A 25,892-nucleotide genomic window follows, 5' to 3' on the forward strand; every position below is an offset into this window, starting at 1 on the left:
TCCTGAAAATGACAGGTGACTGGACTGGCGTGTCGCTGGCTTCAGTACTTTGAGTCACTAACCTAGAACATGAGATGTTAGATTTCCTTAACTCAGAAGTTCAGGTGAAAAAAAAAAAAAAAAAAAAAAGAGGCTGGTTTTCTCTCGAAGGTGGTCTCCTTTAATACACCTGAAAATGTGTCAAATATACTACTAAAATGACACCAAATAATTTTACCCAACTCTGAAAGCCCATATAAAAAGTGGAATAAATCTGTGATACAGGATGTTGAGAACCAGACTTTCAAAGATCATGCAAAATCTTCCTAAGGCCAAAATTAAGGTTTTTCTTTAGAGATATCATCACAGAACCTGAGAAAAGAACGTAGACAAGAATGAGGCTAGCACTGTGAGGAGGAGCTGTGCGTTTTCTTCATATCCCGGGGAATAGGGAGAACAGAGAGGGAGGGAAGGAGAGGGGGCTCCTTTCTTCAACTCTAGAAGCCAACTTTAATTATCACTGCTAATTTCAGCCCTGTCGGGGCCGCGAGCGGAAAGATGCATTAAAGGAGCTGGAGCTGCCTTCTGGGCACGTTTATAATGATCTTTAATGGATGACCGATGCCAGTGCCGCTCGATTAAAGCAGTTGCTGGAAAGCGGTCAGGTGTAGAAAGTAGAGAGCGCAGAATTCCTAGCCAGTCTTCAACTGCAGACAGCTCAGTGGCTCCAGCAACAGGGAACAGTGAAATTAGACTTACATACTGCATATGTTCTTTAGTCCATTCTGGAAACTACTGTGACACAGCCTGATAATAAGAAACATTAGGTTATACTGCTACCTACAGGAGAAATAGGCATATAAACTTAAGGCCACCCCATAGAGGCTATACTCCCGCAACAAACCAATCTTGCCCAGCTGTAGCAAGCAGTTAAAAAAAAGAACAAAAGAATATGAGGGGAGGGAGCCGTGTCCCTCAATGGACTTTAATAATTTTAAGTGATATTCAAAGGTAAAGGCTCCTGGCTCATCCTTTTCTCCAAGTGTCCCCATTACAATGCATTATTACACCTGCAATGGGGGCATTCATGCATGCTCGCTTCCGAGTCTTGTCCCTAAAACAGAATGAATGGGGCTTGGCCCTGCCCCCCCCCCCCCCCCCCCGACTGGCTGTGATTGACAGCAGCGGCAGCCAATGGCTGCTCTCTCAGCCAAGGAGGTGGCAGAGCCCCGGGCAGGCAGATGCTCTCGTGTAAATCACTGGATTGCGATCAGGCTCAGGTAAAAGACGTTCAGTCTTTATCTTCTCTATTGTTCATTAAAGGGACACAGCTTGACAGAAAGAAACCCAAGAATGCCCAAAAGCAGCAAATTGAGGGACGAATGCACTAAAGACAACACAGGCAAAACAGCCCAACAAGAAACATCAAAATAAAAAGCAAACCACTGGCAATAAATAGCAGCTTGCAAAACCTCTTATACAAAACTAGGATCTGCTGGTGCAAGTATGTACAGAAGACCAAGTCGCAGATTTGCAAATCTGTAAACACCGAGGCTTGATGAGGAAAACCCCAGGTAACACTCAATGCCCTAGTGGAGTGGACTTTAATAGAAAATGGAGGCACTTTTTCTTGCAATTCATAGGCCTGCACAAAAACGTATTGAATCCAGTTCAAAATAGTGGATCTGGAAGCTGGAGAACCGCTTTAAGGACTTTCTGGTGAAAAGGTAATTGGTCTACCTAAAAGGAAGCAGTGACAGAAAGGTAAACAATGAAGGCACTCATCACATCCAGGCAATGAAGAGACACATCCTTAGGGTCGACTGGTGCTTGGCCACAGGGAAGGAAACGCAATATCTTCATTAAGGTAGAAGACAGAAATCACTTTGCTCAAAAAATAGGATTTTTACATCATACTTACCTGTAAAATGCTTTTCTTTAAGTACATCATGGGACACAGTGTCGGGCTCATATTCATTACCTGCTGGGTTATACGCCATCATTAGGTGAATGGACACTGGTAGACCAAAGGTCTACAGACAGGAAGTGATCCCCTATATAACCCCCTCCCATACTGGAAGCACTTTTTTGAGGCTTTAGTGCTTGCTACAAAACTAGAGGGGAGGGATCTTACCTGCCGAGACGTCCCAGAGAAATAGCCTTGAGGGGAGGGAGACACCCTGCCAAACAATAGCCATCAGAACTTATACGGCAGCCCGCAGTACACTGCGGCCGAAAGCTGAATCCTCGGCTGCACGAACATCCACTTGATAAAATTTTGTGAATGTATGCACCGAAGACCAGGTAGCAGCCTTACAAATCTGAGCCACAGATACCCGATGGCAAAAAGCCCAGGAGGTTCCTACACCCCTGGTAGAATAAGCTCTCACCCTAAAGGGAGGAGCATTATGTTTCAGACCGTAGGCCTGAATGACTTATTGATGGACCCAATTTGCAATAGAAGCTTTGGAAGCTGCTTGCCCCTTCTTGGATCCTTTTGGTAAAACAAAGTCTGATCCTCGGATCTCCACAGATCTAGACAGATGAACCTTAACTGCCCGGACAATGTCCAAAGAATGCAGTCGTCTCTCATCCACAGAACGAGGCTGAGAGAAAAAAGAAGGCAAAATAATGTCCTAAATTTAAATGAAAGGCCAACACCACTTTTGGCAAAAAGGATGGAACAGGTTGTAACACGACTCTGTCATGGTGAAGGATCACGTATGGTTCGCTGCATGAAAGGACTGCCAACTCCGACACCCTTCTAGCCGAGGTGATAGGCATCAGGAAGGCTAGCCTGTGTGAAAGCAAGTCTAATGGAATTTCCTTAATAGGTTCAATTGAGTGTTTCTGTAACACAGACAGCACCAAGTTCAAGTCCCAAGGACACATAGGTGACCCAATGGGGGGGGGGGACAAGGGAGTTGCCCCTTGCACAAAAGGTTCGGATCAGTGAATGGAAGCCTAAAGATCTTTGGCTTTGAGTACAGAGGTCAGGTTTTGGCCCTATCAGCATTCTTCCAATTTGATTTCCACAGCTGCCTGTAGAAAATAGAGAATTCTCCCAATCACATATTTCCAAGGATGCCATTTTCTGGCTTCACACCAAGCAATATAAGTCTTCGTGACCTTACGATAAATCTTCCTAGTGACAGCTTTCTAGCATTCACTAGAGTAGACACCACTGGTCCCAAGATGCCATGGTCCTTTGACAGCAGGGCTATTGAAGCCAGGGTGTTCAATTTAGAGACTGTAAATTTGGGTTGGAATATAGGACCTTGAGACAGTAGATTGGGGCGATGTGGAAGCGCCCATGGCCTGTCTATTGTCAATCTGGGAACCAGGGCCTTCTGGGCCGGCTTGGAACGACCAGAATGACTGGAACCCCCTCTTTCCGAATCCTGCGCAACAAATGTGGAAGGAGAGGGATTGGAGGGAAAGCATAAACCAGGGAGTAATGGCTCCATGCAACTATCAGAGCATCTGCTCCAATTGCCAGTGGATCTCTTATTCGAGACACAACCTGGTGTAGCTTGTTGCTGAAACTGGATGCCAGTAGGTCGACCTCTGGCCATCCCCAACATTGGCAAATTTCCTGGAAAACCTTGGGGTGTAGGGACTATTCCACTGGGCAGATTTACTGGTGGTTGAGATAACCTGCCTTCCAGTTCTCTACTCCCAGGATATGGACTGCCAATATTATTGGCACATGTCCCTCTGCCCAGGCTTGTATGCAATTCACCTCCTTTAGCGCTGAACGACTATACCGCCTTGGTGGTTTATATAGGCCACTGCCGTGGCGTTGTTGGACTGCACCCATATGGGGCAGTCCTGAAGCTCCACTGTCCAGGACCACAGGGCCAGACGTACTGCCTGTAATTCTAGGATGTTGATGGGCAGGTTCTGTCCCTGACCATTTCCCCTGAGCTGTGAGCCCGTCTAGGGTCACTCCCCAGCCTGAGAGACTGGCATCTGTAGTCAGTACTCTCCCAGTTACAAGGAGAAAGGATTTTCCCTTTCACAGGTTTTGATCCTGCAAGCACCAGTTTAGGCTTAAGCATGCCTGAGGAGATGAGCACATTGGATAATCCAGGGCCTTTCTTCCTCTATTCCAAGCCAACAAGATTTCTTGTTGTAAAGGCCTGGAATGGAAATGGGCATAGGGGCACTGCTTCAAAGGAGGATACCATCCTCCCTAGAAGGCTCATACAGAGCCGAATGGAGGGTTGCCTGGTGCCCCTTATCTGACACACCTGATCCTTCAGGGCACAGAGCCTTATGAGTGTCAAGAACACTCTTGCTTGAACAGTGTTTAGGATCAGGCCTAAATACCTTAGACTTTAAGCCGGTCTCAAGGCTGACTTTTCAGTATTTATGATCCAGCCTAAGCTTTTCAAATACTGCATGGTGTATATTATGCTCTGTTCTAGAGTCTGTACTGAGTGATCTCTGAGCAGGAGGTCGTCCAGATACCCGAGCACCAGGATCCCTTGGGCCCTTAAAAGACCCAGTACTGGTGCTAGGACCTCTGTGAACACCCAGAGAGCTGTAGCAAGACCGAAAGGTAGAAAGGTAGAAAGGTAGAGCCACAAACTGAAAATGATGTTCCTCTTCTGCAAGCGTAGGAACCTCAGATGAGGCTGAAAGATAGGTACGTGCAAGTACTCGTCCTTTATATTGATGGATGCTAAAAAGTCTCCACCTCTGGAGTGAGGTTACTACTGAGCAGACAGACTCCATTCAAAAGGACTATCAATAGATACTTGTTTAGGGACCTTAGGTCCAAAATGGGCCTTGTGTCCCCCGTTTGGTTTCTGAATCGTAAACAGGTTTGAGTAAAACCCTGTGCCCCTTTCGAATACAGGAACCTCTACAATCACTCCTTGATGCTCTAGATCAGGGATATGCAATTAGCGGACCTCCAGCTGTTGCAGAACTACAAGTCCCATGAGGCACAGCAAGACTCTGAGAGCCACAAGCATGACACCCAGAGGCAGGGGCATGATGGGACTTGTAGTTTAGCAACAGCTGGAGGTCCGCTAATTACATATCCCTGCTCTAGATGATGTAGTGCCTGAAGCAATACGTTTTGTTTTGGAGGATCCGAGCGAATGCTGGATCTTAAAAACCTCTGAGGGAGAACCCCCAGTAACTCCAGCTTGTAACAGTGAGATATAATTGAGGTGACCCACTCGTCCCGAATTCTTGTTTACCAAATGTCCACAAAGTGCAGCCGCCTTCCCCCCCACCCAATGGAGTGGGGGCGTCCCCTCAAAAGAAGGGCTTGGTGCTGGGTTTAGAAGAAATTTGGACCCAGGGTCTTTTCTGGCCCTGGCCTTTGTGGCCTGCCTCTGGCCCTAGCGGCTGACCAGTTCTTAAGCCATAAAAGTCTGCGCATATGTACAGACAAGAGAGCCAGACGTCCAATCTAGAGCTATGACTGGAAAGATCTTGGCCCTGATCATTGACAAGATAAGATTTTCAGTAGAACAAATGCAATGATCATGATAGATTATTGCCAAGGTGTCACAAGTGCATCTGCTGTATCTGCCATCATGCCCCTCTTCCTGCCTTTCCCTTGTGTTTACTCACTAAAATGCAACTTAGTCACTGTAGCATAATCTCACTTCCACCCTCTGCCACTGTGAAAGGAAGGAGAGGGATGGCTGTGTGTTATCACAGCAATCACATGGCACTGAGCTCACTTTACCTTGCCTGTGATGTGTTCTGTCTAATGATCCCCATACCTCCTGCTCCAAAACTGAATTGAATAATCTGCAGGACCCTCATACTTCCTGCTTCCCATTAGACTGTATAATAAGCAGGACTCTCATACTTCCTGCTCTCAATTAGACTATATAATGAACAGGTCTCCCATGCCACCAGTTCCATATTGGATAATGCAGTAAGAAAAACCCTGCTTCAAATTAGACTGTATAATATGCAGGAGTAACATACCTCTTGCTCCGCATTAGATTTGGATAAAGAGTAGAAACCTCCCAATCCCAACTGGCTGTATAATAAGCATGACACTAATAATTCCAACACCAGATTCGATTTTATAATGGGCAGGAGCCTAAATGCCTTCTAGCACCATTTAGGCTGTATATTGAGCAGGAGCCTCATACCTCCTGATCCACATTAGATTACATAACGAGCAGGTCACTCGAACCTTCTGATCTTTTTTTAGACTGCATAACGAGCAGGACCCTGAAACTTCCTGATTTCTATTAGAATGCATTTGGACCTTCATACGTACCAATCCACATTGGATTTCATTATAAGCAGGACCCTCAAACCTCTTTATCTCCATTAGATTACATAACAAGGAGAGTTAAACCTCCCGATTTCTACTGAATTGCATAAGGATCAGGATCCTCAACCCCCCTTTTAGGATGTATACAGTATCTCACAAGAGTGAGTACACCCCTCACATTTTTGTAAATATTTTATTCCATCTTTTCATGTGATAACACTGAATAAATTACACTTTGCTACAATGTAGAGTAGTGAGTGTACAGCTTGTATAACAGTGTAAATATTCTGTCTCCTCAAAATACCTTAACACACATTCAATTTCTAAACCGCTGACAACAAAAGTGAGTACACCCCTAAGTGAAAATGCCCAAATTGGTCACAAAGTGTCAATATTTTGTGTGGCCACCATTATTTTCCAGCACTGCCTTAACCCTCTTGGGCATGGAATTCACCAGAGCATCACAGGTTGTCACTGGAGTCCTCTTCCCCCTCCTCCATGAAGACATCACGGAGCTGGTGGATGTTGGAGACCTTGCGCACCTCCACCTCCTGTTTGAGAAAGCCCCACAGATGCTCAATAGGGTTTAGGTCTGGAGACATGCTTGGCCAGTCCATCACCTTTACCCTCAGCTTCATTAGCAAGGCAGTGGTCGTCTTGGAGGTGTGTTTGGGGTCGTCATCGATACTGCCCTGTGGTCCAGTCTCTGAAGTGAGGGGATCATGCTCTGCTTCAGCATGTCACCGTACATGTTGGCGTTCATGGTTCTCTCAGTGAACTGTAGCTCCCCAGTCCCGCAGCACTCATGCAGCCCCAGACCACGACACTCCCACCACCATACTTGACTGTAGGCAAGACACACTTGTCTTTGTACTCCTCACCTGGTTGCCGCCACACATGCTTGACACCACCTGAACCACATATGTTTATCTTGATCTGATCAGAACACAGGACGAGGTTCCAGTAAAACATGTCATGTGTCTGCTTGCCTTCAGAAAACGGTTTGCAGGCTTTCTTGTACATCATCCTTCTGGGACGACAGCCACGCAAACCAATTTGATGCAGTATGCGGCATATGGTCTGAGCACCAACAGGCTGACCCCCCCACTCCTTCAACCTCTGCAGCAATGCTGGCAGCACTCATACCTCTATTTCCCAAAGACAACCTTTGGATATGATGCTAAGTACGTGCACTCAACTTCTTTGGTTGACTATGGCAAGGCCTGTGGAACTTTTCCTTTTAAACTGCTGTATGGTCTTGGCCACTGTGCTGCAGCTCAGTTTCAGAGTATTGGGAATGTCCTTATAGCCTAGGCCATCTGTATGTAAAGAAACAATTCTTTTTTATAGATCCTCAGAGTTCTTCGCCATGAGGTGCCATGTTGAACTTCCAATGACCAGTAAGAGTGAGAGCAATAACACCAAATTTAACAGACCTTGTAACACTAAGAACATGACACTGGAGGAAAAATGGCTAATTGGGCCCAATTTGGACAATTTTACTTAGGGGTGTACTCACTTTTGTTGCCAGTGGTTTAGAGATATTAAAGAGGGATTTTACTGTGAAAAAAAAATATTAAAAGCCAGCAGCTACAAAAACTGCAGCTGCTGACTTTTAATAAATGAACACTCACCTGTCCCAGGGTCCAGCGATGTCGGCAGCCGAGGCCGATCGATCGGCTCTCAGCTGCTGCCACCACCATTCTAGGTGAGGGAATCAGGAAGTGAAGCGTTGCGGCTTCACTTCCCGTTTCCCTACTGTGCATGCGCGAGTTGCGCAGCGCAATAGGAATTGTCCGCGCTGTCTCTGGGACCCGTGTGTGTCCCAGCAGACAGCGTGCAGGGACAGGAAGAGGCATAGACTCCCGTGGGAGTCTATGCCCGGAAGTGGGTGTAAATACCTGTCTTTGACAGGTATCTGCACTCCCCCCCCCCCCCCGAAAGGTGCCAATTGTGACACCAGAGGGGGGGATGGTTTCGATCAGCGGAAGTTCCACTTTAGGGTGGAACCCCGCTTTAATGGCTGTGTGTTGCGTTATTTTGAGGGGACAGCAAATTTACACTGTTATACAAGCTGTACACTCACTACTTTACATTAAGGCAAAGTGTAATTACTTCAGTGTTGTCACATGAAAAGACAGAATAAAATATTTACAAAAATGTGAGGGGTGTACTCACTTTTGTGAGATACTGTAACAAACCCGAAACCTCATACCTTTTGGTCACAATCAGACTGTATAGGTGAGAAGGGCCCACCTGATCCCTATAAGATTGTATACCAAACAAGACCCTCATACTTCCTGGTCTGGTTTAGACTATATAGTGTGCAAAACCCTGATACCTCATCTGGATTAAATTGTATAGTAAGCAGGACTCGCATGTCGCTTTGTCCAAATTAGATTGTAATATAAACAGGACCTTTCTACTTCTGTTCTCTATTAGACAGTAAGCTCTAATGTCTCATGTTCCCTATCAGACTAATTTCCAGCAAGCTGAGCTATTAAACATCCATTCAGCAATACAAGTGTGCTACATCCACAACATTGCCCCCCAGCTACATCACCAACCTCATCTGCAGATATCGCCCAAATCATCCTCTCCACTCCTGCTCTCATGTTCTCACCTCCAGGACTTCTTATTCAGGGAAGCCTAACCCACTTCCACCCAAGAACTGTACTCAAGTCACCACCATCAGATCATCCCCTGCAGCCATTACCTTTTGTACCATCTCCCCCTTCCTTTAGATTGTAAGCTCCATGAGCAGGGCGCCCTTCTACTCCTCCTGTATTGAATTGTATTGTAATTGTACTGTCCCCCCTTATATTGTAAAGCTCTGTGTAAACTGTTGACGCTATATAAATCCTGTATAATACACAGCGATACACTAAATGTTTTTGATTATCAGAGGTTATGCATATATACAGAAATATGGCAGCCAAAATGCTTACCTTGTTATCCAAATCGAACAGGAAGGTGTCATCTTCACGCACATCTGCTTCAGAGTCTGAAATCAGTTCTCCAACATACCTAAAAAATAAAAATGCTTGTATCTGTTTAACAATGATACTTTTTGCTATGTGCTTATTCCAAAATGAACTTTGTGTAGTCGGGATAGGACTGCCTTCACAATAATTAGGTTGGAAGAGACTATCATATGAAAAGGATTCTTTAGGCCCGATTCACATGTGTTGCGGACAGACATGCATCATGGTGCCATTCAGTTTGAATGTCAACTATTCATATTTTTTTGCTCCCTGCTGGAGCAATGGAGTTTTTTTTTCTCTATCTGGATCAAATGCAGGTTTAGAGTTATGAGGAGGGAAGTTTTAAATTAAATTAATCATTGTCTTTTGCCTGAACTCAATTGCGGGTGTCTTTCAAAAAATTACAATAAATAATAATAAAAAAGTTACTTTTGCTTTTAAACTAGAACTTGCAAAACCGACCTTGTTTATTGCTGGCAGACGTATCCCACATCTATGGTTCTGAACATCAAGATGTGTTTACTACATAAAGTCTTTCTAAAAGCCATTTGAGGGTTTACAGGAAAAAAAAAAAAAAAAAAAAGCCCATCCTAAAACAGGATGCAGGTTTCTGGGGTAGCAATTCAGAAGGTACCTGCTTTTGACACTGGGATGAAAAGTCAAAACTCTACATAGGACAACTCAGAGCTCCTGGGGCAAATTGTTGGCATCTCAAAGCTAGAAATAGCCATTTGTATGAATCAGATGGAGCCTACTGTGGATTTACTGGGTTCTGTCATAATACAAGCACTCTGAAATAACTGACAAAGAACAAGAACCTGCACAAAAGTTGCAAAAATTGTCAAATCTCATTTACTATTTTGGCATGAAAACATTTGTTCTAGGAATATACAAGTGGAGATCAGGGAGCGTTCCTGCAAATGATGTTCAATTTGCTTAAAGTGTTACAAAACCCACAACAGTAAAAATCAGTGTGTATATGCAGTAAAGCATGCTCGTTATATTCACTGTGGATCCTAAGGGGTTAATCCTCTGCATTGTGTGTATAAAGGCTGTGTGATCCTGTCTCTCTCTGATCCTCCCCTTCTTTAACTGACTCCAACCCATCTCTTGATAGAACAGAGCATTAGGAGTCAGGCTGCACATGGTCCATTTGGTGTGCTATTGCTAGGAGAGGTTTTTTTTTTTTTTTGAAAGAGTGCATGTGATCAGCACAGGGCCAATCAGCACTGTCCAGACAGAGGGTCAGGGAAAATGAAAACTCCTCCTACAAGCTTAAGCAGACACTGATACAAGTTACAAGACTGCTATATACTGCCAATGAGAAAAGGTATTTAGCAGTTTATATTTACTAAAACTATGTCCTTGTTCTGTGTACTCTGGGAGACCAGATATAGCGAATGCAGGGTTCTGAGTTTAGTAACACTTTAATGTGAAACATTTACAATTACAAGGCAACATATTGTGTAAACAAGACATATATGGAAGAGGAAAGGAACACAAGAAGGTTTTCTCCTTTAAAAATTCTAAACACTACAATACCATCAATTTCTGTCACAAACATTTTAGCTACCAGGGAACTTTACAGAGGGAATCAGTAGTAAAATTAAATAAAATCTGAAAACTATATCATCATAAAAAAAAAAAAAAAAAAAAGGAAAGTGAAATGTGAAGGGCAGCTGCTATCCTATTTTGATGCACCATCAAATCACTATTATTGAAGTTTGGACAGCGCTATCGCTCCTATGCTACATTAGTGTGCTCACATCCTCTACAAGTTACCAATCTTGTATTCCTTCTGGTGTTCACCAAATGACCAGTGCAATCCACAAGTACTAAATGGACTCACCAGAGCTCTATGCTGGTAAAATTATAAACCAGCTAATGCACATCACACTCTGGAAGAGACACTTGTGTGGAGATGCATGGGAATTATTATTGATTTATATAGCGCCAACAGTTTACGCAGACCTTTACATAGGGGGGACAACACAATTACAGTACAATACAAAAGCCCGGCTCGTAGAGCTTACATTCTAAAGGGAGGGGGTGGTGGTACAAAAGGAAATAGCTGCAGAGAATGATTTGATGGGGGTGGGAATGGGAGTGTACTGTTTTTAACCACTTGCTTACTGGGCACTTAAACCCCCCTCAGTCCCAGACCAATTTTCAGCTTTCAGCGCTGATGCACTTTGAATGACAATTGCGCGGGCATACAACACTGTACCCAAATGAAATTTTTATCATTTTTTTCCCACAAATAGAGCTTTCTTTTGGTGGTATTTAGTTACAGCTCGGAGTTTTATTTTTTGCTAAACAAACAAAAAAAGATGCAAAAAAATAAAATCATGTTTTAATAGTTTGTTATAAAATTTTGCAAACGGGTCATTTTTCTCCTTCATTGAAGTGCGCTGATTAGGCGGCACTGATAGTCTGCATTGGTGGGCACTGATGGGCTGCATTGGTGGGCACTGATGGGCTGCACTGGTGGGCACTGATAGGCATAGTTAAGGCGGCACTAATAGGCACAGATAAGGCGGCACCGATGGGCACAGATAAGGCGGCACTGATGGGCACAGATAAGATGGCACGGATGGGTGGCACGGATAAGTGGCACGGATGGGTGGCACGGATGGGCACTGATAGGTACCACAGATAGATGGGACTGATGGGCACTGATAGGTGGCACTGATAGGTGGCTCTGATAGGTGGCACTGCTGGGCACTGATGGGCGGCACTGGGGTGCAGCACCTTTGAGGCAGATTGGGTGGCACTGTGGGCGGCACTGTGGGTGGCACTGTGGGCACTATGGGCACTGACTTTTGCTTTTTATTTTACTTCAGGATGGCACTGCGGGAGGCAGGTGGGCACTGGCAGGTGGCAGGTGGTCCCTTGTATTGATGGCCGTGATCGGGACTGATGTCCCGATCACGGCCGCCGGTGATCGGCTTTTTTTTTTTCTCCTCGCGCTGTCAGCGCGAGGAGGAATAATAGCCGATTACCGGCTCCGTTCTATCACATGATCAGCTGTCATTGGCTGACAGCTGATCACGTGATAAGGGGTCGGGATCGACCCCTTGCACGGATCGGTGATCAGGCGAGTCTCATGGACTCGCCGATCACAGAGCGCGCCGTGCGCGCCCCTCAGGGGGCGCGCAGGCCGCTCGTAACCGGGACGACGTCAATAGACGTAGTCCCGGAAATGTAGGTCCGCGCTAATGCCGTCATTTGGCAATAGCGCGGTACCGAAGTGGTTAAAGAATAAAGCAGTTTTAGACGATTTTACATTATGGGAGCTTCCTTTCTTCCTTTATGCGATTGTACAATATATGAAATTAACATCGGGTGGTGTGATGTACATTAGCTCTTTTTTTTATTTTACCAGCATAGAACTCTGGTGAGTCCATTTAGTACTTGTGGTGGTGTATTGCACTGGGTATTTGCTGTGCGCCAGAAGGAATTTGTGAAGAACTCAAGTTTTATCATTTCACAGCTAATGTCGTTTGGGGCTTTTTTTTTATTATTATTTTTATTATCATTTTATTGGATTTGGTAATATAAATTTTTGCATGGATTTTCTCTTATAATATGGACCAAATTTCATATAAATCTATATATATTATATATATATCTAGATATCTATATCTATATATCTATATATCTATATATATATATATATATATTCTATCTATAATTTTTGCACTTTTAAATTTTGGATTCTAAACATTGCATATTTTGTAGAGGGGGTGTGAGCGCACTAATGTAGCATAGGAGCGATAGCAGTGTCCAATCTTCAATACTATCAGGCTCTCTCACATGTTGAATAAGTGAGTGGCCGCGATCTATTATAGCATGTATGATTTGTGCACTGAGAAATTAGATCATAAGTGACTTGCATGTTTATATTGACTCTCCCCCTGTACCACTTAGAAAGATTCATTCAGTGTTTAAACAGGGCAGAAAATCCTGACTTGAGGCACAGTGTGTGATGCATATTCTCCAGTCCCCACCTTGTGGACAAGATCAGCATGAGATATCAAAGAGCTCAACTGAGTCGCCTGACTTGCATATTTGAGAGTCAGACTTGGCAAGCACCAAAAGCCTCTATTAACTGATGATACAAATGGTGTAAAATGGCAATGCCACCCTGATTGGTGTCATGGAGGGCACCTATTTCAGCACTATAGGAAAACTCAAAAATGTTTAACAGTACAGCACTGTAAGATAACCACTATTTTCCTGAGCAAATGTACACTTTTTCAACAGAAATTTTCTAGCATGGGGAAAAATTTTCTTCTCTTTCCAGTTCACATTATATTTAACTTGTTATAAACACAATTCCCACTAGTTACAAGTGACCCCCTGATTTTTGTTCAATTGGAAGATCAACTGGATGTAGTGTGTGCATCTTACGGTGAAAACAGTAAATGGGCAATAGTGTGAGTGTGTTTGACTCAAGGTCAAGGTCCGCTGCAGATGGCTCACTTACTCGCACACAAACGTCCCTGCGGGAATGTCCTGTAGAGACCGCACTCCCCAGCCTTTATTCTTGGTCCGGAAAAGCTGTAATCTGATTCTGCATGAACAAGACCAAGAGTTTAAATTCAATGTCTACATGTTGAACAAGACTAAAACAGCAAAAGGCAGACCCGTCTTACTGTGGAGGCAGAGATTTCGGACTGCTACCTGCATAAGTGAGCTCCAGTTAAATAAATGCTCATTTAATCTTATTCCTAACTCCTGTGGCACCTTTAAAAACACTTACTTGGGACAGTTCCCAACTCCAGTCACAAATGCAATATAGGAGCTGCTAACTTCCTAAAAATGCTAGTTCTCTGGCTGTTAGAATTGTCATTTGATATGTATGTAAAACAAAAAAGTCAGAAGTACTTATAAGCGTACTTAAAGTGGGGTGCCCCTAAAAAAAAAAAAAAAAAAAAAAAAAGAAAGAAAGAAAAAAAGTCAGCAGCTAAAAATACTGCAGCTGCTGACTTTTAATAATTGGACACTTACCTGTCCCAGGGTCCAGAGATGCGGGGGAACGAAGCCCCCCTCGTTCCCCGCTCCGCTCGCGGCGCCATCATGCGTACTGTGGGCACCCAGCTGTGGCTTCACAGCCGGGCACCCACTGCGCATGCGCGAGCGGTGCAGGGCGCTGTGATACGCCGTACAGTCACCTGGGACACGGGACAGGTCCCAGGTGACTGTGCGACGCGATGGGAAGTGATGTCACCAGCCCGGGCAAGGAAGAAGGCAGACTACGAGGGACCCCCTAGCAACAGATATTTAGAGGCGAGTAAAAAAAAATGTTGTTTGCCAATTATTTATTTTTTTAAAGAATTTTAAACAACTTTTTATTTTTTGGTGGCAACACCACTTTAATTTGGGTCAGTGACTCAAGGAATCAAGCTTTTTCAGAAGAGGACAGTAACCGTCACCCTACATACGCTCCCCGTGGCATAAAAGCAAATAAATTCACAAAGTGCACTTTAAAGGGTATTTTTGATATCTTGTTTGTGGGTCTTTTTTTTCCCTAGTATTTTTAACACTGTTTTCTGGCGGCAGCTATATATATATACATATACACACATTACCAAAAGTATTGGGCCGCCTGCCTTTACAAGCACATGAACTTTAATGGCATCCCAGTCTTAGTCCGTAGGGTTCAATATGGAGTTGGCCCACTCTTTGCAGCTATAACAGCTTCAACTCTTTTGTAAGAGTGTGTCTACGGGAATGTTTGACCATTCTTCCAGGAGCAAATTTATGAGGTCAGTCACTGAACAAGAAGGCCTGGCTCGCAGTCTCCGCTCTAATTTATCCCAAAGGTGTTCTATTGGGTTGAGGTCAGGACTCTGAGCAGGCCAGTTAAGTTCCTCCAACCCCACACTCGTTCATCCATGTCTTTAGGGACCTTGCTTTGTGCACTGGTCCAAATCATTTGGTGGAGGGGGGATTATGGTGTGGGGTTGTTTTTCAGTGGTAGGACTTGGTCCATTAGTTCTAGTGAAGGAAAATTTTAAGGCATCAGGCTATCAAGACATTTTGGACAATTTCATGCTCCCAACTTTGTGGGAACAGTTTGGTGATGGCCCCTTCCTGTTCCAACATGACTGCGCACTAGTGCACAAAGCAATGTTACCCCAGTCATGGTTGGCCAGGGGGAACACTGACCGGAACAACTAAAAAGTGTCTGGTCATGTGCTTCCCCCTGTAAGAACACTCACCTAGCCACCCTGCTCCTGGATGGGGCTGTGGCAGGCAACCCCACACATAGCTAGGGTCTGAATGCTCTTGCTGGCCCGAGCTGGGGTGACTACCGGGATATATATTTTCCAGCCTGTCACCCCGGGTGTTGATTGGCGATGGCAAAAAGAAAAACAAAGGAACTAAGAGTCAGCAGATTTGGGGGGGGGGGGGGGGGGGGGTTTAGCCTCCAGCAGGGCCCATCCCTAGGTGGTGCCTCTTTCATTTCTGGTGTATTTCAAAGAACACAAACAACTCATCTCTTTCTTCCCCCACCCTTGGGCACAGGCAGAGAGCACAGGAAGGTATCAGCTCAAGGTTTCTGCCAAAATCAACAGATTTGTGCACTTCTTGAACCAATAAAAAATAATAATTGAATATTTATCAGATCAAAAGGGAGCAAAGAATAAAAGTTTGTTGCTAGGTTTTACAAACACTTTAAAATATCAAAATCCAGGACAAAACCGCACTAATGTGTTGAAATGTAACTCACTTCAAACCATTCTGTACCACTCGATTGCGACAATTCCTCCAGCAAGAACAAGCATGGTTACATTCAAATATAAGTGGTGGTTCCACCATGTTGAATTCTGGCAAGAGACGTCCACTCTGAAAGGTGAAGACAAATTCACTCTGTTAAAGGGATTGATTCTTCATTTACATTAAAACGTATTAGATATACTGGAATTTTAACGGTAGCCATTTTTTTTCCACTTTCACCTTTCTTTCCTCTAATACAAAGCTTTGAGCCTACCTTATCATACCAACACCGCATGCTGAGCTGGCTGCACATGCAGTTTCCAGATGAGCAGTCATCTATACACACACAGTACTGTAAAAGACAAAGTTAGAAACAAAGTTAGTGTTATAGGATATTATAGGATATATATTGCATCATTTAGACACTGGAGAGAGTGGAATCCTCACCTGAAGATGGGTTATGTTTCGATCTACATTGAGCGGGGAGGTCACACAGTTCTGCGACACATATTTGTAATTAATGGGACAAGGTTCAGAGTCTTCACCATTAATGCATGGTATTGGGATGTTTTCGTATCCCCTCGAAATATCCCTAAAGAAAAAAAAAAAAAAAGAAGAAGAAAATCATTACACATTTAGGAGCGTCCCAAACTCATCAAGTTAAACAGAGTTTGTGTATTAGCCGACAGCTAAATCGCATTGCTGAGATCCCGATAAATCCAGCAACACGTATGATTGCACAAGAAAAACTCACACTGCATGTAGGACACATGACAAATGCATCTTGGACTTTTATAATTAAGATAAACAAACAGAGGAACTTAAAATCAGTCCCCAACATGTGCCGGACTCAAATTGTAATTTTCAGATCATCTCAAAGTATCCCAATTTAAGGGCACTAAATATACACAGTACACAAAGGCTTTTAGAACAGAAGTCAGCGATTTGGCACACATTCCCATAACTACCAGTAGGAAAGGCACATCACCTTGCACTGAAGGAGAGCGCCCGAGGACGAGCGATTTATTAGTTACATATCGAAGCACTGGGTGCTTTGGAAGATGGAGGTACATGCAGACACATCAAAACTTGTGAAGGAAACGTGTATTGATTTACGCTTTTCTTCTCTTATTATGGTCAGACTTCTAAACGTAAGCTATCCTCATCCAATACAAGGTTTCAATCTAACAAAGGAAGTAGCAAAGCAAGCTGTATATCAGCTGTGCCCTTTCTTAGGTAACCCACAATGCTTTGGCAACCCTTTATCCTGTATTAAATTATTAAACAAAGGTTTTATACAAACAGTAAAAACAGGTATATAAACAATTTAAACTTTTTTTATATCATTGACATCATCATGCCTGCAGGGGGGGCGTGTGGTGGAGCAGTTTACTGTTGGTCTATCATCTCCTGAATGCTAGTGGTATTCTAAATAAACTTATTTCCATTTTATACTACATTATAGGGTTTGCCTTTGTGTTTTCCTCACGTTCTCTGTGATTTTTGTGGAGCGCTCTGGATATCATAGCTGTATGACAGCCAGGCACAATTGATCTATTTTGTACGAGATCTATATCATCTGGGAAGGAGCTTTTGAGTACGGGAGTACACTAATAAGGGTACACCAGCTGTGTTATTGCGGGCACATTGGGCTTTTTATGAGATAAGGATATTTTGCAAGATATAGTTCACTTTATGATTGGGACTTGCACCGATCACTGTTTAGATTCTGTTGGATTTATATATGGACTTGGTACATGTGTTACAAATTATTTACCTGAATATTTACTGTATGTTCGAGTTGTTACTTAAACTTATTTAAAGAGGCAGCACACCTATTGTTTTTGATATTGCAAATTTTTTTTCTAAAGGCTTCCAAACCCTAATGCTGAATAGATCCAGATAGCTGCGTAAAGAGACCAGCTCAAGTGCCTTGTAGAGGAGTCTTGATTAAAGCGGATGTCCACCCTAAAGTGGACCTTCCGCTCATCGGAACCCTCCCCCCCCTCCAGCGCCACAATTGGCACCTTTCAGGGGGAAGGGGGGTGCAGGTACCTGTACAGTACAGGTATCTGCACCCACTTCCGGGATAGCTCTCTGCGGAAAGGGGCGTAGATTACGCCCCTTTCCGAAAGTCCCCCACTGCCTGCTGGGAAACGCACGGATCCCAGAGGCAGCGGGGACCGTCCTTATTGCGCAGCGCGACTCGCGCATGCGCAGTGGGGAACCGGGAAATGAAGCCGAAAGGCTCCACTTCCTGATTCCCATACCCAAGATGGCGGCGGCAGCACCCGAGAGACGATCAGGAGATCGGCTTCGGGTGCCGACATCGCGGGCGCGCTGGACAGGTAAGTGTCACTATTTTAAAAGTCAGCAGCTGCAGTATTTGTAGCTGCTGGCTTTTAAAAAAAAAAAAAAAACGCGGACTCCCGCTTTAAAGCAAAAAAATGTTTGGACTTTTCTCTGTGGAGCAAAGAAAAGATGTCCTGCTGGACACTAGTAAAAAAGCTGAGGCATGCTAGACAGAGAAGGCGTTATACTTGGGGCTGGCTTACAAACTGTTTGCCAGTGTCCTATCCTTGAAACTGGCAGCATAACCTGTTTCTCATCTCCTGTGCCCCTCATTGGAAAATGGTAAAAAGTGTGTAATGGAAAAAAAAAAAAGAAACACCATTGTGTAGGTGGTGTTAAAAGCACATACTACATACATTCCTATTCCAACAATACTAACATGGTCTGTCTCACTGCCCAATAAAATAGTGCAGAAGTCAGGGAGGGGGTGGGCAGGTTTTATAAGTATCTGGATCAGCTGAAGCTTGGCTTATGAGAATGGCAAGGAATTCGCCCATATTGGCAGGGTTTTTGAGAGTGCTGCAGGTATGAAACACCTGATTTTTATTTTTTCTTGTGTAGGTTTCTTTATCACTGGCACGCTAATAAGAGCGTTTTTACTTTCACCTTTTTTTCAAGAGTTGGATTTTTTACATACCTATAAAATCCTTTTCTCTTAATACAGTGCAGGGCACAAACTGACAATTTTAACAGATGGATTTTATGCTGCACCTACAGGTGGCTGGACCCTGGTAAAGCCACTGAACACTTTTAACACTCCCTCAAAAACCTCTCACCACGTGAAACTTAGTTTTCTAGTAAGTAACGAAAGACCAAAAAACACAGGACCGGGTTCAATTTTCTTTATTGTACAGTCTGTAAATCATATCAGGTGGGAAGTCCCCAAAGCAGTCATGAGGGGAAGGTAACAAAAATTTAGATAGCAGACCTTCAAAAAAAATAAAGGCCTAAACCAGGCCAAGCCTGCAAAACTTTGCGGCTGAAACTAGCATTAACATCTATGCTGTAAAACTTAATAAAAGTATGCACAGAAGACCAGGTAGCTGCCTTGCAAAGCTATGCAACAGAATCCCAATGTTGAAACGCCCAAGACACACCAGCAGATCCGGTAGAATGAGCCTAAATTTAGAAGGGAGTCAATGCAATACAGACAAACCCTTTCTGGTCACGTGGTAATATAAAGAGAGTCTTAATTTTTCGGTAGAGGCTATGGCTTCAATATAAACCTTCATACACCCCCCTTCCCCCCCCAAAAAGGAAGGAAAAAAAAAAAACACCTTCAGAGTCCACAACACATCCAGATAATGGATTCCATTTTTTGGAGTCTTTAGAAGGGCAAAACAATATTCTCTTTTAAATGGAAGCCAAAAACCACCTTTGGCAGAAAGGAAGCATTCAGAGGCAGCAAAACCTGGTTCTTCTGAAACACCAAAAAGGTTGCCTACAGGACAGGGTGGCGAGCTCTGAAACCTGCCTAACAGAGGTAACTGCCACCAGAAAAGCCACCTTACGGGTAAGATCCACCAGATTTTGTAGGACAGAAAGTATTAAGGGAAGGTCCCATAACAACAGCAAAGATCTTCATCAAGGAGATGCTAAAGGTCGCTGTAACAAAATGGCCAAGGCTGGATTGTAACAGAGCCAGCAGCCATGCCAAGACCTTCATAAAAACTCAGGGAGCCGTGGCTAGAACAAAGGGGAGTGCCACAAACTGACAGTGGTTGTCCTCCACTGCAGAGTGCAGGCTAACTTTAGCGCGGAGGAAAGATCTGGACGTGGTCAAGGAGAGTACTATGCAGATATGTTTCGGTGCCGGTCTGGCGCCCTTATTATGCGCCCCCCCCCCCCCCCCATTTTTTGCCCATTTGAGAAAGGGCCCACCCAGCTCCCAAGTGACCAGCCCCTTTTGGATCCCTTAAGGGCAAGTCTGTGTGGGGGGGGTTTTGTGCTGGATGAGGGGGCTCTCAGGAGACCCAGACACACATCTCCTGTTGAGCTGACATCTTGATGCCAGTACAGATTTCAAAGCTCCTTGCTTTTGGGATGAGATATGTATTGCTTGTTTTGCCCAATGTCGATTGTTTGTGAGATTTACTTGGGAAAGGTGTATTCATTTGCATCCTTTTTTTGGTGCGTTTTGTAGGTGCATCAATTCTTATTGGTGGTATACATAGATGTGAGCTTCTAGCTGAAATTCCATCTGCTAGAGTTTGAATTTGTCGCCGTCACCCCTCTATGCAGGTTAGTGCAGTAGTAGCCATATATATCCTGGCCACTTTATGCGTTTCTGCCAAAAAGGTTATATGGATAACCCTGGCTTATTATTTGTGTTTTTGACTCATTTCCATTAGGTATTATAAGTTACAACATATATTGTGATCAAGTCTCATATATGCCCTTTATCAGTAAGGTGAAGGGTCTCCCTTTTTTTGTGTCCCCCCCCCCCCCCTTTCCCTCCCATCCTGTTTCAATTTGGGGACAGGTTACTGCATATATGTCATTGATTATATGTTAATATGAAATGATTAATTCTGCCTTGTTTGAATATACACTAGATGTTTTGTGATTCACATACGGATAACTGAGCCCTGAGGAAGCAGTGATTACCACAAAACATGTTGGCAGATCCCATACATTTAATATATGATATTGTGATGTGTTTATTACATGTATTTGGGCCTCTAGTTGCCCTTTTCACTCGTCTTTTTATGATTATATACATCAATAAAAACTTTTCTATTTAATAATAATGACTGAGATAGAGACAGATATATATATCTGATTTATCTCAACCATGGGGATCACCACTTAAAAGCCCATCTCTCTTACATGCTTTTCCTTTTTAAAAGATGATAACTTCTGTGCCAAGGGCCCTTTTCTCATTGCCAGGTTCAGCAGACCAACATTTTAGCTGATGGATTCTCTGATTCTTGCACATACTGAAGTACAATATGATTATTCACAGGGTCTCTGAAAGAAGGCAAGTCCTCATCCAGAGCTGTCAAGAGTTTTACAGAGGAAAGAGATAGCTTGGTGTGCTTCATGCAACAACCCTCGTCTATAGGGTACTATTGTGTACTGAAGAATACTGTTGTGGTGGGGAGGAGAAAATCTCCCCATCAGGTGGACATGTTATGGACCTGTAGAGCACCTGGAGCCAACACATGCTGCATCAGGTACCTAGGTGTGTCCCTGTACACTGTCCACCGCAGTTGAAACATTACAGGCCAGCACCATGCCCACCTTTGAAGCTGGGGGCACTAGCTTGGTACAGTTCATAACTAGTCTCGATAAGAGAATTCACTGCTCCTGCTAACAATTTCTCTCACACAGACACTAGCAAAAAAAAATGAGGATGACATGTTGGGAAGGATTATACGAGAGTGTGTTAACAGCATTTAGTGGTTTGCCAGTGTCCAGTCACCCAAGGGTACAGCATATAACTCCTCTGATATGATTGACAGCCTGTGTCTTGTACTGTACGATAAAGAAAACACAACTGAATACAAAAATGGAGAGATGCAAAATGTTTTCTACGTACCTGTTGAGCACCGTCTCCTCTGTCTTGGGTCTGTCGGATGAGTTACTGCTCTTCTTTAAAGCGGCCCAGACTTCAGAACTGGGGCTGCAACATTCCACTGGTGTTTCACCCTCCCTATTCCTCAAGCTCACTTCGGCACCATGAGCAAGGAAAAGTCTGGAGTGGTACAAAAACAGAAGGGTTCATTACAACATATAGATATGCTCAGAACGATCATCTACCCATCATACACTAAGGAGGGAGTACCATTTCTGCATACAGTTTGCAGAAAAAAAATTAAATATATATGCCACTGTATAACAACGTAGCATAGGGCTGTACACTCTCCTAATTATAGGGCCTATTTAATAGGACACAAGTGCTGTCTGTTCAGTAAAGCAATAGAACAAACACAGTGACATAAGGGTTATACAGAAGCTCCAGACAATTTTCTTTTTCTTAGTTGTGGATTGTATGAGGAAACCCTAGAACCCACATCAGGTTTTTTATAGTATTCGGGGGATGTCGTTTCATTTGATAAAAAGTGAGGACAATTCTCCAATATCAAAACAGACAGGCATAATATGCTTTTATTTATCTTTAGTAAAGTAGGGGAAGGCTGTAGGTTCCGGTCTGATATTTGTTTCTGGTCTGTGTCCCTGTTGCAGATTTTCCTTCACTTTCTGTCTTGTGAAACTACTATCAATAGGACAGGGAACAAGTGTAATATTCTCGAACAGATAGGAATAAAAAAAAACAAAAAAAAAAAAAAAACAGTTCTAATCCTCTTTCACTCTATTCAAAATGAAATGCTTTTGGTTTGACATATACCTTGAGTGTACTTTTATAGAAGTTTCAGATACATCTGAGCTCATGTTTAGGTCTGAGTATACACTGCTCTTTAAGAAGATTAAGATTGAGATGAGATGATTGAGATTCAGATGATGCCTGTTTAGGAGAAACGCGTCGGGAAGGGCTCGTTGATGCCACTGCGTTGCCAGATTTTATTTCCATGCTTGTATTTGCCTGTAATATGTGAGTACCCATTTACGCTTTTAATGTTAATAAAAGTTTTAAATGGTATTTCACTATGAGGCTGTATTTTCTTTTTGGCCTATAATATACGTGGAAGAATCTCTGTCACCCCAAAAGGTGGATAGCCATTTCATCTATTTTTGGGTCATCTCTCTTTCTACTCTGGTACCCATGAGAAGTTACAAGTTTTGCCAGCAGTTTTTTCGTGTGGATTTACATCAATAAACTCGTGTGACTCACTAGGTATATACCTAACTGGGTCCATTACATCTGGTAAGCCTCCTCTCAAGTGGTGGTGGATTTCTGCAAAGTATTCACTGAAGTCACTATAACTTCTCAAGATACTGCACTTTGTCACCATATTGTTTCACTTATGGACTCTTAACGCGTTCACCTTGGTGGATATACGTATATCAATAATTTTTTTGTATATTTGGATATAGTGTTGTCTAAAACATAGTAGAGGTCGACCAATATGGGTTTTTCTCTGGCCGATGCCGATATTTAGAAATCATGGCGGCCGATAGCCGATATATGATGCCGATTTTTTTGGGCCGATATGTTAGGCCGATTTTATTTTATTTATTTATTTATTTTTAATCCCCCTTGATCTAACACACTTTTCCCACTGTGGCGTTTTAAGGCGCTTTTGGGCTAAAAATAGCGCCTGTAAAGTGCCTGTAAAATGGCTCCCCTGCAGTCTGTGTGAAAGACAGAGTGCTTTCACACGGAGGCGATGCGCTGGCAGGATCTTAAAGAAAAAGTCCTGCAAGCAGCACGTTTGGAGTGGTGTATACCGCTCCTCCACCACTCCTGCCCATTGATATGAATGGGCACCACTGCCGAAGCGCATGCAATGCGATTTGGCAGCAGTGCTTCATGGGCGCATTTAACCTCTTCCTTGGCCGCTAGCTGGGTTATATGTGCCCCACTAGCAGCCAAATGGCACCGCTAAAATGATGGTAAAGAGCCGCTAAAACTTGCGTTTTACCATCAACGCCTGCCCGCTCCAGTGTGAAAGCGGCCTTCATACGTGATACAGAAAATTTCTTACACTTAAACATTTATTAAACAAAACAAACCTCCAATCAGTTTACTTGTATGTATGATTTAGATTTTAAAAAATATATATATATATATATATATATATATATATATATATTAAATAAAAACAGGTAGTCAAAACTTTTGGACAAAAAAAAAAAAATGGGCTAACTTCACTGTTTTTATTTTATTTTTATTTTTTAAATGCTGTATTTTTTTCCCAAAAAAATGCATTTGAAAGACCTCTGTGCAAATGCCGTGTGACATAAAATATTGCAACAACCGCTATTTTATTCCCTAGGATCTCTGCTAAAAAAATATATATCATTTTTGGGGGGTCTAAGTGATTTTCTGGCAGAAAATACAGGATTTTTACTTGTAAGCAACAAGTGTCAGAAAAGATTTAGTCTTTAAATGGTTAAACTGAGAACTTCTACACACAGAGATGACTTCATTCATTCAGAAGTGTAAACATTGTATCTTTCTGTTCTTTTCTTGGCAGCCCAGAGAGGAGGAAAGGGTTGCTATGACGACTCAGTCAACTTAGACTGACTTCTATACAGAAGTCATTTCAAAGTCCCCCTTCGGCTTTTTATCAGCACAAATCGGCCGATGCCGATTTAAAAAACGGCAAATATCGGCCGATATATCGGTCGACCTTTAAAACATAGAATCAATCAATCAACATCGCGGATCTGATCAGCGAAGAGCGCGGCGCAGGTTTGCGGAGGGAGGTGGAGCTTCAGAAGATGGCGCCACACACCAGCTGAACGCCGTGGCCAGAGGCGCACCTCCCCCGAAGGCGAGCTGAAAGCATGTGTTAACTACTGACACTGCCTATACTATGCTATTGAAGCAGCGATCTCCTGGAGCCTAAGTATCCTACCGTCCGTGGAGCCAGACACAGACATAGGAATCCTCCTATCCCTCACGCTGTAGGAGCTTGCCAGACACGGACGAACGGAGGAGAAGCTGAGAGTGAGGCCAGAGGAGGGAGGTCTGATCCGGGAGCTGGGACATGGTTCCTTGATCAGCGGAAACGACTGTTTGTAGAAACCTCCCCCTAGAGAGAGAGAGAGCGGCGTGCAGTGGACCCTGGACATCCAGAGAGAGCGGACGCCGGTGCGGCTGAGGGTGAGAGGGTTTCGAGGGGGTAGGGAGGAATGAGAACGGCTATAGTCCTATGGCTGTATAAACTGTTAAATCGAGACTACTATCCCCCCTATCCCGCTGACCACTATGAGAAGTCTGCTATAGTAAATCAATCCATCTGAAAAATACCGTGGGTTTGTAATAGCTGTAATAGTTCTTAAAACCAGCTTAAGCTTATATACCCAGCCCTCCTAAATATCAAATCGGATGAAAGATCTGCTGTTTGGCTGGTGAATTGATGCTAAGGGAGTGATGACTCGGATTGGATTGTAGAGGTAAAAGTGGACTGCTCTAAATAAAACACTCCTATTAGCAGACTGGACGATGGTTTAGGGGATATTTTAGAAAATACGATAGAGCTTTGGGGGAACAGGAAAAACGGATTCTATATGAATATAGGAATTATAAATAACAAACAGCGAGTAATTTAGACAAATTTCTGAATATCTGCTATCAAATCAATTATAAACAGCGAGAGTGAGACCCAGGAGGAGTTATTGGACTGTTTTTTTTTTTTTTTTTTTTTCCTTTTCCTTTTTTTTGATTGGATATTGAATGGATATTAAGACTTATGTGCTGGAATCCCCTCTCTCCTCTGATACATCTGAAGTTAAAAGTTGTTGGACATTGTTTCTCTCTCTGCAGTGATTAAAAGATTGGGATTAGGGTAGACATCTGTATTTGTATACCCGATACAACAGCCCGCTTGTCTCCCCCTTCCCACGTTGCCATCTACACCCCCCCCCCCCTCTTTTATTTTTTTTTTTTTTTTTTTAGGAAATAATACCCCCTGTAAGTGCCTCCCCTCTCCCCTATCCCTCTTGCTGGGTGTATCCCATCTCAC

At 43.4% G+C, this 25,892-nt stretch overlaps 1 protein-coding gene across 9 annotated transcripts in view; it reads right to left on the bottom strand.

Annotated features, from left to right (window-relative positions):
* The window catches only part of EHMT1 (euchromatic histone lysine methyltransferase 1), a 199,794-nt gene that overhangs the window by 17,184 nt on the left and 156,718 nt on the right, over nt 1-25,892 (bottom strand). For all 9 annotated transcript variants that reach the window (XM_077467962.1, XM_077467942.1, XM_077467956.1 and 6 more), the window contains 6 exons: nt 21,839-21,994; nt 16,393-16,537; nt 16,220-16,297; nt 15,959-16,074; nt 13,709-13,795; nt 9,184-9,262 (listed from right to left, as the gene is read on the bottom strand). In XM_077467962.1, the coding sequence (XP_077324088.1) occupies nt 9,184-9,262; nt 13,709-13,795; nt 15,959-16,074; nt 16,220-16,297; nt 16,393-16,537; nt 21,839-21,994 (661 nt within the window). The remainder of the gene's footprint in view (nt 1-9,183; nt 9,263-13,708; nt 13,796-15,958; nt 16,075-16,219; nt 16,298-16,392; nt 16,538-21,838; nt 21,995-25,892) is intronic.

Source organism: Lithobates pipiens, unplaced genomic scaffold, assembly GCF_037356315.1.
Source record: "Lithobates pipiens isolate NorthernLeopardFrog02 unplaced genomic scaffold, aLitPip1_a1.2 Scaffold_11, whole genome shotgun sequence".
In the NCBI taxonomy this organism is placed as follows: Eukaryota; Metazoa; Chordata; class Amphibia; order Anura; family Ranidae; genus Lithobates; species Lithobates pipiens.